This window comes from Octodon degus, unplaced genomic scaffold (assembly GCF_000260255.1).
Source record: "Octodon degus isolate 3935 unplaced genomic scaffold, OctDeg1.0 scaffold00040, whole genome shotgun sequence".
Lineage (NCBI taxonomy): Eukaryota > Metazoa > Chordata > Mammalia > Rodentia > Octodontidae > Octodon > Octodon degus.
In genome coordinates this window covers 2,576,077-2,588,717 of record NW_004524616.1, presented here as the reverse complement: position 1 = coordinate 2,588,717, position 12,641 = coordinate 2,576,077, and the positions used below count along the sequence as shown (strand labels likewise).

The following is a 12,641-nucleotide window of genomic DNA, read 5'->3' as shown; positions in this document are numbered from 1 at the left end:
GGTTATTTTTCTTCATCCATTCTGCCAGTCTGGGTTTTTGTTGTTGTTGTTAAATTGGTGAATTGAGACCATTTACATTGATAGCATAACTGATATGTATTATCTTATCTTTGTCATATTATTTTCCTGTTGTTGCTCTTCTATCTTTCCCCCTGTTTAACTGCATGCCTTGTCTGATGGATGTTTTCATTAATCTTTTTTGGAATTTTAGTCTTTGTTATCTCTTTCTTAAATATCCTTCAGCATTTTGGAGAGCTGGTTTGGTAGTCATGAATTTCTTCAGCTGTCCTTTATCATGGAAGTACCTTATTTCTCCACTGGCTTGAAAAGTTTTGCACAGTACATCAATCTGGATTGGAGGGTGTCTTTTTCCTAAGATTTTTTTTTTCCTAACTCCAATGTCTCCTTGACTTAAGGGTTAATATTGAATTATTTGCTGATTCTGATGGCATTACTTTCTAGGTGATTTGATTTTTTTCTCTAACAGCTTTGACTATTTTGCTCTTGAGATGAATTTATGGAATTTTATTACGCTAGGCCTTCATACAGATTTATTTTGAACATGGCTAATTAGAGATCTATATGCCTTGCTTTTCTGTAATTCAATTTTTTTTCCATGTTCGCGAAATTTTCTGACATTACTTCTGTCAACAGGGGTTTTATGTTGTTTGTGCTGTCTCCTGCTTTTTCCAATCAATCTTGTGTTGTTTTTCTTTGTACCACCTTGCAGTTATTGTGCTGAGAGATGTGTTCTCTGCCCACATCTCCTTACCCAGTGTGGATCTGCGTTGCTCTCCCAATGGTTGTGGCACTTTCAGGCTGCTCCCAGTTCTAGGTACAGTGGGCCCCTCCCAGCCTTCCCCTCAGATAGCCCCTTCTGTCCTACTCTGTGGCACGTCTCTCCTTTCACAGCACCGTATGCAGGGAGGGGGAGTGCTGATTGCCCTGCCATGGCCCAAGATTTCTTAAATTCTGAGTTGCTCTTTCACACCAATGGGACCAAGGAAGGAGGGGTGGTGCATTCCTTGGTGTTCCATTCACTACCTTCATCTCTGTTGCTGGGGCTACTAACCTTGTGATAGCTACAAGTTGAACTATTATGTTACATGACAAAAGACAGAGGAAACCAAACTGGCATCCCATTGGGAAGGGAGCAGTTATCTGGTCACATGTCCCTGTTGTACTGGCAATGTGTGGCCAGGCAGCCATGTCCTCCGTTTGCAGGAAGAGCTAAGGGCCCTTATGTCCCAAATTTATCCTTTGTGGCTTGAAGAGTTTGCCATACTTCTGCAGTCCATCATTTATGGAAACTTCCCAGAACAATGGTTCCTAGTCCTCACATAGGCAGGGTTCCCACAGGCAACCCTAAGGCCAATCTTTCCTCTCTTTTTAACTTTTTGATTTTAATGTTTTTACTAGTACATGTTTGTACCACATAATGTTTACCACATAATGACACAGCTCTTAAGAGGGGGACAGTGGAGGTTGAAATAAAACGAGAGCCAAGATACAGAAAGCTGAGGTCAGGTGGAGCTTCCTTTCTTGGTGAAAAAAAAAGAACCACCCAATGACTGCAGTCTGTTTATTTACACACTCAGGTTATTGTCAGTTGAAGCCCCTCTGCCTGGCAACTTGTTGGCTTGGCTCACCTTGGAGTGCTTCAAGTTCTTGGAGCTGGAACAGCTTGTTCCCATGGCTCACTGTGGTGGTTGATACACTCTATCAACTTGAGATGCAAGAATCTTGGCTTGATCTGCTTTTCTCTTCCACACCTTCAGGTGTAGGGAGCCCTTCCCTAGAGCGGGGAGGACCTGCCCCAGAGTGACTCAGCACTAAAAGCCTATATGGAGGAGTTGAGGAAGGCTTCTGCACCCCACCTCCTGGGAGGAGTTCTGACCTTCTCTTTGTGGTGGAGTACCAGTCTTCGAAATCAGTGTAGAAGAAAGAGAAAGAATCTTGATGGATGCAGCAGCTGCTGCTCCTCCTCTGCTCTTCATTGCTGCCATGAACTGCTGCTGTTTGTCTTGGAGCGAGCAGAGTGTGGACTGAAACCTCCACTAACTGTGAGCTAAATAATCCTTCCTTCATTTTGGATGTTGGTATTACGTCCCAGTAACAAGTGAAAAGTAAGCAAGACACTCACCTTAGGTGTTCTGTGCTCGTAGGGCTGGCCTTGTTTTAGCCCCACATGTGTGATCAATCTCCAGCTTCAGCTGCTCCCCAAAAATGTTTACATTCCTTGTGGGGAATTGGTATGTGTACATAATATATCTTTATACATTTATTTTATCATCACCTTTTCCTTCCCTCCCTCACCCCTCCATTTTTTTTTACTTTTTTTCCCTTTTTTAATGTACTTGACACTACATCTCACTACACAACCTGAATTCATGGTGATCCTCCTGTTTTAGCCTCCCCAGTTCTGGGATTATAGGCATTCACCACCATGCCCAGTTTAAGTGGCCAGCTCAGTGTGCCTGGGGGCTAGGCCAGCACAGCATGTAGTGCCAAGGATCAAACCCCAGTCCCTGCACTTAGTCCTCTGAGCTATCTTGCTGGCCCTCCCCTCTGTTTTTTAATTCTCTTATTATTCCTGTACATGTTTGCAATACATAACATTCACATTCTTTGTGTAGAACTGGCACATGTACAAAACTCACAATGGAGTAGTACTCTGCCATAAAGGAAGACAACCTCGAGTCATTGATGGAAAAATGGATGCATCTTGAGTCCGTGATTTTAAGTGAAATAATCCAGACACATGAGTTAACTATCATACAGCTTCACTTATCTGAAAAACCCAAAGTATAAAAGAAGAGCAGAAACATAGAGACTAGGAAGTGGGGAGATAAAATTCCTAAAATGGAAATGGATCAAGAGAAGGAAAGATGAGGCAGAGGGGGCAATAAAGGGGATGAAAAGAGGAAACGAGGCCGGCTCTTCCTCCTGGACACTCAGCTCCCCCGCCTCGCCTCTGTAGGACCCCACTTGGCACCCGCCACTTTCTCTACTACCTTACCATTTCCTTCCACTAACCAGCTCATCCTCTTTGTCCTTCAAATGTGTTTATACACATTTTTTAAATACATAAATATATATTCATATTATATAAATAATCGACTGGATAAATAATGATAGAAATTAAATATATTAAGTAAAATAAATCTTTAAAAATATATATTATAGCAACCAGTGTGACATACAAAAGGAAAGCAGAACATAGTAAAATTCAATTTATTTCTCCAAATCCAGGTTGCTTCATTATTTCCAAATCAGTGTCCTTCACCACACAATAGAACTCATCTCAATAGATAAAAGCAAAGGTATTTAATAAACTATAGTGCGCATTCATGTGAAAAACTAGACTGAAGGCAAACATCCTTATTGTAACAAAGGATGTGTACCAAGAATCCTCAGAACCTCATGAAATCTTGGAATACTGAAAGCCTTCTCACCAACAAAGATGTCACTGTCCCTGCTTTCACTGGACATTGTTCTTACTACAGATGCAACAGGCATGAAAATAAAAGGTAAGAGTCCTGTAAAGGAAAAAGTAAAACTGTCATTCATAAGCAGCATGATTGTAAATACCAAGAATCCAAGCAAACTACTAGGAGACAGCCTCGTGCAGAAGCGGGGGAGGACACTGGCTCTGAAGTCTGAATTCCCGAGATTGAGTCCTGGCTCTCTCAGTTGCTCTCTATGAAACTGCGGACAGCCCTGAGCCTCCTTGAGTGAGCCTCAGTTTCTCTGGCTTTAGAATGGGACCAACAAGCTTCTTAGGACAAATCAAGGGTATAATATGTTTAAAGCCCACAGTACCAGGATGCTATTCCTGGAAGTTATAATTATTGATACTGTGGCTCTACAACCTGCCTGAGTTACTGCAGGCTGTGATTCCATGAAGTAAAGTGGGCACTGAGACCCAGCGTGCAAGTCAGCTTTCCGGGAACTCATTTCCAGAGCTGTGCTCAGCCACCTGAGAGGCTTTGAATACTCCCACTTCAGACGGCTGATCTTGTCTTCTAATTTGATGAAGTCATGCATGGAGCCCTTCTGCTCACTGGGCCAGGGACACAGGTACACAGAGAGAGGCCCAGAGGAGTTCTGCACAGCTGCGGCTTAATCTCAATTAACAAAAGCCACCTGGGGCCTGGGCTGGGCTGGGCTGGGCATCACTGGGACCAGACTTGTTCTCAGGCTGGGGGTTGCCTGGGCTTTGTTAACAGCCCTCAGGGAGGGACTGGAAGGAAGATTTTATTTATTCTTCCCAGATGCCAGCCCTGTCTGGCAGCCTCCACTTGATAACGTGGACTATATCTGAACACTGTGTTCCCGAGCTGGGCCAGGTCTGCGGAAGCTCGAATGGCTGGATGTTACTTGTGCAGGCTCTTCCCTTCTTTACAGGCATGCTCCATACTGACAAGCTTCTTCCCTGGATACACGTGAGCCCCCCCACACAGGGCGCTCCACGTGTCTTCCTTTTGTGTATATTCATGGCTTTCATACTCTTGTGCGGTTTAACTAAGGTTACTCTCTCTCCCAGTCAATAGTAACACAGGCTGACGCGGGTCTCTGCCTGCTCCTGCTCACTACTATTTCCATGCACTACACCTCTGGGCTAGTTTTATTTATTTATTTGTACTTAGTACAGGGTCTCCAGGCTCTCACTACACCGATGGGACTCAGAGCGATCCTCCTGTTTTCAGCCACCACGCTCAGTCTCGATCGCCATCTCAGTGTGCCCCAGGGGCAGGGCCAGCACAGCACTCCGGTGATCACACCCCAGTCATTGCACCTGTCTAAGCAGGCACTTAAGTCTGCTGAGCTATCTGGCCAGCCCTAGAATGACCAGCTTTAACAAATAATAGTACCAGGGACCCAGCTGAATTTGAAATTCAGAGAAACTATGAATAACCTTCAGTAAATCTCGTGTTATATGATATTTAGTTATTTTTATCTAAAATCCAAATATAACTGTGCATCCTATATTTTAAAGGGCAACCCTAAATAGCAACTTATTTTTTATACTCAGTAGATATACACACAAAGGAAGAAATGGATAGGACTCAGGCATGATTAAAATCAGGAAACCATATGCAGACATTGAAGCACACACCAATATGTCAGGAATTATTGCTTCAGAGCTATATGATTATGGAAGAATTTTCATTTTCCTATGAGATGTTTTCTTATTTTCAAGCTGAGTAAAATAAGTAGTTTTCAAATGTCACATATTTACATGCATGCATGCGCGCGCGCACACACATACACAAACGCATACACTCTACTTAAAACAGAATTTATGTCCCCCATCCCCAGCCTGGAGCTGGAGTTTCCTAAGCACATCCCAAGGGCCCCGAGGCTGGGGGCACTTTCAGCATGGATGGAAAGATCATCCAAAGCTATCTGGAGAGGACTGTCAAACACACTTATAAAATAGAGCACACAAAGAGGCAGGTGGCAAAATCATATGGCTGTTGTGCTATAAATTATAGTGTTCCTTAAAAACTGAGTTACAGATTTTGGGGGTTGTACAGGTAAATATAAGTTAAGTCCAAGGCATGAATATTAACTAAATTGTGTAACTATATTGGAGAATGCTTAATTTGCAAAATGAGGGTAGAAAAGAAAACAAATAGCACAGGCTGTGACAGAGAATGACCTGAAGACCCTTTTCATACATCTTCCTGAGATGCTTTGGAATAGCCTTCAAATTTTCTGGGACAGCCACAATGGCCCGCTGGTGACAGACATGTTCAGAATTCTCTACCTTCATGGAACAAGAAAGAAAAACTCAGGGTGCCCAGGGTTTCACTGTGAGATTAAGTATGAGGAGTGTAACAAGGAAAGAATGTATGTGTGTGAATGTGTGTGTGTATGAGTGTGTGTGTGTGTATGAGTGTGTGTGTGTGTGTGTGTGTGTGTGTGTGTGTGTGTGACGGTACCAACATATAAGAAAAACAGTATGTTGTCTGGTATGTCACCAAAATTGTGAATAAATTTCTAAACTTTGCATCTTAAAGGTTCAAACACAGGCTAAAGGTTCCAAATAACACAAGAATAGAACGAAACCCACTTTGGCCACATTGCAATGAGAGACAAACCCAAGGAGCAAAGTGCTATGTCTATTCTCATGAAGAATTCTTGGCCTTAAGATAAGAAGTAACTTTTAAAATTGAATTAAAAAAAAAAAGAAATATGACTTTCAACAAAGGGAGGCTGTGACGTGACAGCACACTGTCATTGCGAGGGTGCAGGTAGAGAGGAGAAAAATGACGTGATGATGGCTAAGAAAGACAGAGCTGTATCCATTTGAACTTTTTACATGGCAGGATTTTGAATAGGCTACTCTAGCATGATGATTAAGTACACTGGGGCTGAGCCAAAATTAGACTCTCACCGTGTCTGAATAGCACATAAACGACAATAGATCTATTTCCACGTTGCACAGAACCATCTTCTTTTCAACGGTGGCGCAGAGGCTTTGAGTGTATTGTATAATAAGTGAGCTGTATTAATTAAAGATGGATTGAGGTGAGTCTGATGCACTGATTCCTCCAGAAAGATGTCCCTAAACACACAGTGATCTCAATTATTTCTCCATTAGCATTCGCTGGATAAAGACTTATTTTTGCCTTTCCTGGTAAGGAAGAACTGCTTAATATGCATAGTTAAATAACATGCGTACTGCATTAGCTTTAGGAACTGGCTCTTAGCATAATGCATGCATTACAATGCAGACCAAAATGAAGGAGAGACTGAAACTTTTTTTTTTTTTTTTTTTTTTTGTATTTCATGGAAGGGTCTATAGAATCTCACTATATGGATTGGACTTGTAGTGATCCTCCTGTTTACAGCCTCCCAAGAGCTGGGATTACAGGTATGCGCCACCATGCTCAGAGTTAATTGCAATCTCAGTGCGCCCCAGAGGCAGGACTGGCATGACAGGCCCGGGGATCAAACTCCTGGCCCCTGCATCTGCCTAGACACTTTAATCTGCTGAGCTATTTGGCCAGCCTAATGAAGGAGAAACATAAGGATCTCAACACACAAGAAAAAAGCTGGAAGTAACAGATGTAAGCTTCTTTGTCATTTTCTAAGCCTGGAGTTATAGTAATGGCTTTGAGAATGGGTCAAGTAAGTTGATGTCTAGCTACTGACATAAATTAGTTCCGCTTCTGTTCAGAACTTTTGGATGAGAAAAGGAGCACACATCCTTTGTCAAGTCCCAGGTAAATCTGTACTTACTTAAGTATACTTCAGAGAGATCAGCTTTATTGACAATCATTTTAGGGAAAAACTGCCTTGTACAAATCCTAAGCATCTAAGCACTTGCCTGGCAAGTGCAAAGTCCTGAGTTCAATCCCTGGCATCGCAAAAAAAAAAAAAAAAAAAAAAAAAAAAAAAAAAAAAAAAAAAAAAAGGAAAAGACAGTCAAATTCTAAACATCAACCTCACATTACCCATTGAGACAATATTTTACACCTAAAATCCCTACTCCACAGTTTATGAGGAAAAAAAAAATTAATGAGTGACAAGGCATCTGTCCTACTCCTTTTCAGCCTATTTAGGTACAATGTTTTGAAAAATTTGAGTAAGGGAATGGTGAAGAATGAAGTGAGGTATATTGGTTTTTATTGGTAACCTGTTTTACTGGTCTCCAATCAAATCAGTGAGACCAAAGCTTTTGAGGAAGACCCTAAAAAGTATTTTGCAACAGTAGACCTGGACATCATGATGCACATTTGTTATGGCATTTGAGGACACAGATAAGAATGATTCCTTTCAGAGATCCAGCCAAATCACTTACCACAGATTCACCAGGAAAGGGTGCTCCAGGCCCTGCATGATCTGCAGCTCCTTGAAGACGTTCCTCACCTCGTTGCGCTCCACACATTTCTGTTTATTCATGTACTTCATGGCATACATCTTCTTGGTGTCATTCTTCTGTACAATGCAGACCTAATGGCGCAACGCCAGGTAAACAAGTGATTAGGGAAATGACAAACGAGAGCCCTGAGAACACTAGGCCTCACTCTTTAGCAAGGTGTGGTTGCTTCATTATTTTCAAATTCACTGATTTTGGAGTAAAATTTTCATTTGCTTCCCCAGGCACCAGGCACCAGTTCTGGAATCTCTGGTTTCTGAAATATGTTTGCCTGGTTTTGAAGCTAGAATGTTGCAAGAGAGCATTAAATCCTGCCTTCACATCAGGAGTCCTTAAATAACATTCTTAATCTTATGTCAGATGACTGCAGCAGAAAACCTAAGCAGTCAAGGTGAAAAATACTGCAGTTTCTGTTCTTACCCCTGGTGGTGTGCTGATGTAGACTCCAAGCACCAGGGAGCACCAGAAATGATGCCTATGTTCTCTTTTTTTCTTTCCTTTCTTTTAAATACAGGGGTCTTGCTACAGAGTTCAGACTCATAGTGATCCTCCTGTCTGAGCCTGCCTAGTGCTGGGATTATAGGAGTGTACACCATCCCTGGTTTCACAGCTGGCATGGCATGCAGTGCTGAGGTTAGAACTTGGGTCCCTGTACTTGCCAGGCAGGTGCTTATGCCACCGAGCTGTCTCCACACCCCTGATGTCCATGTTCTTGACACTCCATGAGAAGGCCATACAATTCCTGATGACATTAAATGCAAATTTGCTACATAATATGCTCTCCACTGAAAAACTGACAATTAGGGTTTGACTCTGGAAGTTTTTTTTATCAAAAATCTGGCTACGTATGTTTTTAATGGTAAGCTTTTGAAAAAACGCTATTAAGATTTGGGAAATGGAAACTGAAATCAGGTATCTTTCCCACATGAAAAGTATTTTTATATTGAAAAGATAACAATCATTGGATTTAGAGGTAGTACTGTTCAAAAATGATTCTGAGATCCCCAAGTCCTTTAGAGTAGAGAGAAGTCTCAAACTTTAGTGAAAGCAAATAGGTTTGCCTTGAATAAAGTAATCCTTAGAACAGTATATACTTATCATGTAGCCTCAATTTGTGGTGACCGTTATATAAAATTCTTTACAAAAGCATCTCTAAATCATCAGTCCTTGTGGTCCCAGTAACTCACGAGCCTGAACCACCTCAGGCCCTTTGTTCTGCAGCTAGTTAATCAACGCAATGCTCACCTTCCCAAAACTGCCTTTTCCGATGGCTCGCAAAATTTCAAAGTGGTCAAAATTGACTGAAAGACAATAAAAATGGACAACATTAGGAGTGATTATCAATTCCTCTTTCGAAGCTAATCAATATAAAGTTCTGAACAATAGGAGAAAGGAGGAAGAGAGGAAGAAAAAAAAAGAGAACATGAACTTAGATGAATGATCCTTAAATGCTAGTGTATCCATTCAATAAAGATTTACTGAGTGCGAGTGCTGAGGGCACAGTCATACAATAATGTTGAGATTAAACAAAGAATAACTGTGTTAAGTCTGGAGTCTAGTGAGGACGTGCAAAAGAAAAGAGACTTTCATAGATTGCATAATCACAAAAATAAAGTAAAAAATTAAAACTCGTGCTGAATGCTAAGAAGAATAGAGGTCACGGAGCTCTAGAATGCAGAACCAGTGATTTTGATGTACACAACAAGTTCAGGAAAATGTCTCTGAACACAGCAATCATACAAAGAGCGCCAGGCCTAGAGGCATGTGCCTTGACTTAAATGAGCACTTTTAAATTAATCGTTTTTCCCATTGTTTGTACAGTCAACCTTGGTGGATGACTATTTCCAGTTTTTCTCATGTAGGAGACCGGTACACTCATAACACTGCCACACTGCATGAGATGGCCTTGGTGGGGCCATGCTTCACGAGACAGCCTTGGTGGGGCCACTCTACATGAGGCAGCCTTGCATGGGGACCACGCTGCGCGAGACAGGAGACAGCCTTGGTGGGGGCCACCTTGGCCTCCAGCTCCGAGCATCACCAAGTCACAGATGCGTGCTTTATAGTTTGTGTGCTCTCGGGACAGTGGTCATGAAGTGCCCAGCCATGCATGGCACAGAGGCAGACTGCCCCTGGGAAGTGACGATCCTTGCTTAGTCCCATGCCCTGGTGACCTTGAAAAAACTGTTTGTTTCCAGGTTTTGAAATAAGGATTAATTGGTTAAATAAAACATGTGGGACATTAAGAGTTTATTCAAAAAAATATCGTGAAACACTAGGAGGAACGACTCATTTCAATAAGAGACTTATTTTGTCTCTGTTTAAAAAGACTGATTAGATTAATCCCCCCTTAAGGAAAGAACAGGACCTCTGAGGTATTTCCTAGTTTTCTGAGATCAAGTGTTTTTATATGACTTCCAATCATTTTTTATTCTGATCTACCAAATCATTTTTATTTCTAGCTCAAACCCACTCAATCATGTGAGATGATATTTTAAAAATAACCCTGGATTTTCACTCAGAGTAACAATGGGACTTAAGATGAGGGTTTCTGGAGCTCTCCTTAAATAAGGCAAGATCCACATTGTCTCTGAAAATTTGTTTTACTTTTATATACATATGGAGATATGTAATTCTTTTTTTTTTTTTCCTGGAACCAGGGATTGAACTCAGGCCCTTGTGCTTGCCAGGAAAGTGCTTATTCTACTGAGCTATCTCCCGGGGCCCATAGATATGCAATTCTTAGTGTATTTCTTACCATAGGTTGTGGTAAGATTTACAAAATACTTTTGTACATTTTCTCCAGAGATTAATATTAAAATAATCAATACAGTGGCTTCTGTACTCCCACTGTATGAATTTGAGTCATGTATTATTTACATAGCAGCATTTAAAAAAACTGATTGGGATTTATTGCAAGTCCAAGATTTGATCTTGAACAAATCAATAACTTACTGTGATTTTTTCACTGGCAACAGAGTCTAGAATTCTGGGATGGCATTTTGAATTTCTAAGCATACACCAAGTATCTAGAAAGCATGACGTTTCATTGTGACATTAATGCACTTCGTGAACCGTGCCCTTTGAAACCATTTTAAATTTTACTAAAAATGACAAAGGCATCTATATCAAGTTCCTGGTAAATGTAAACTATCAAAACTGCCTAAATTAATATGTCCTCCAAAATGTCAGCTTTCAAAAAAATGACAGGTATAAAATTTTAGAGTTATTCATTTTATTTAATGTCCTTAAATGCATATGTGTCCTGCTAAAAAAGACTATCCCTAGCCCAGTTCCACAACCTCTATAGTCATTTCCACGTGTAATAATACATGTTCTCTAGGGAGAACACAAGTGATAGGTAGTCAGAGATAAAGTGACTGAGAGAAGCTCTTAATCTTTATAGCCCCTTCCTAAATGTCCCAGAACAAAATCAATAGTTAGGAGAGAGAGGGGCAGACAGAGAGAGCAAGGTACAGAGATGAAGTCCCATTACAGATTATCTTTTCAGCGAAATCTAGCAGTATTACAGGTATATAAGAGTTATCTACAAGTAAATCTGATTTGGACTCAGCTCTTAACCAACCCTTACGTTTATTTCTGAAGTTATCTTAATATCATTCTTATGGCAAAGCTACTTAACCCAGCAGTAAAATGAGAAGTGACAAGGGATTTTGTCTTCTTGTCTTTTGAAATTATAAGAACCAAACTAAGATTTTCCAAGTTTTTGAGTTTAGTTCACTTGCTGCTTCTGGGACCCAGTGCTGGTGCTGACCACCTTGCTCCGGCTCCTCTGACCAACTGCCACACTCAGGATTCTTTGTATTAAGCAGTGTTGAAGGAAAATGAGGAAGCCTTTTCAGAATTTGAACTAATACCCTGACACTTGGAAATTGGGAGAAATACACTCTAGAAAAAAATACCTATTTATTACTTTATTTTTGAGGTTAAAAATATTTGATTCTTTCCTAAAACATGGACTTGAGCTTTAGCAAGTGCTACACCATAAGCATACACGCCTCTACTGAGTGCAGTAAACCTTGCTTTTTATGTGCAGATCTCTAGGGACGATGGAACTGGACAGCACCTGGGTGACCCCCAGGCAAGCCGCTTCGCCTTTCTAAACCCCAAGGCCTCACCAATAAGGTGATGCTAATTAAATATAACTTGTATATGGCTTTCAGTATGAGACAATGGAAACCAGAAATGGAATATGAGGCCCATTGAAACCTAAAAGTTACAAGTCATTTTTAGAAGGTACAATTATTCAATGAAAACTGGGCCACCTTTCCATTTCAAATTTTCAGTTTCATTCCCCCTAAGCAACCACTATTATAAATTCCTGTGTGTCCTTTAAGAGATTTTTCTGTGTATATTTCTCTTTTCAGCAACAAGAGAAACATACTGAGATAGCATAGAGAACAATATAATAGTTGGTAAAAACGAGACAAGGAAATCATGATTTAATTTTTTAAGAAAAACACTACAACTTAAAGACAAGCCTTTTCCCATTCAGGAAACCCACACAAGACAAGAAAATTTCTCAAGGTTCTTTTGGGCAGGGAGGTAGGTCAGGTGCATAAGTACCTGCCTGGCAAGTGGTCCTAAGTTCAGTCCCCAGCACCACAAAGAAAGAAAGAAAGAAAGAAAGAAAGAAAGAAAGAAAGAAAGAAAAAGAAAGAGAAAGAAGAAAGAAAGAGAGAGAGAGAGAGAGAGAGAGAAAGAAAGAAGAAAGAAAGAAAGAAAGAAA

At 40.8% G+C, this 12,641-nt stretch overlaps 1 protein-coding gene across 3 annotated transcripts in view; it reads right to left on the bottom strand.

Moving 5' to 3' along the window:
- Positions 1 to 12,641, bottom strand: part of Stk32a (serine/threonine kinase 32A) — a 121,854-nt gene that overhangs the window by 76,933 nt on the left and 32,280 nt on the right. For all 3 annotated transcript variants that reach the window (XM_023715372.1, XM_023715373.1, XM_004631258.2), the window contains 2 exons: positions 9,137 to 9,192; positions 7,814 to 7,965 (listed from right to left, as the gene is read on the bottom strand). In XM_023715372.1, the coding sequence (XP_023571140.1) occupies positions 7,814 to 7,965; positions 9,137 to 9,192 (208 nt within the window). The remainder of the gene's footprint in view (positions 1 to 7,813; positions 7,966 to 9,136; positions 9,193 to 12,641) is intronic.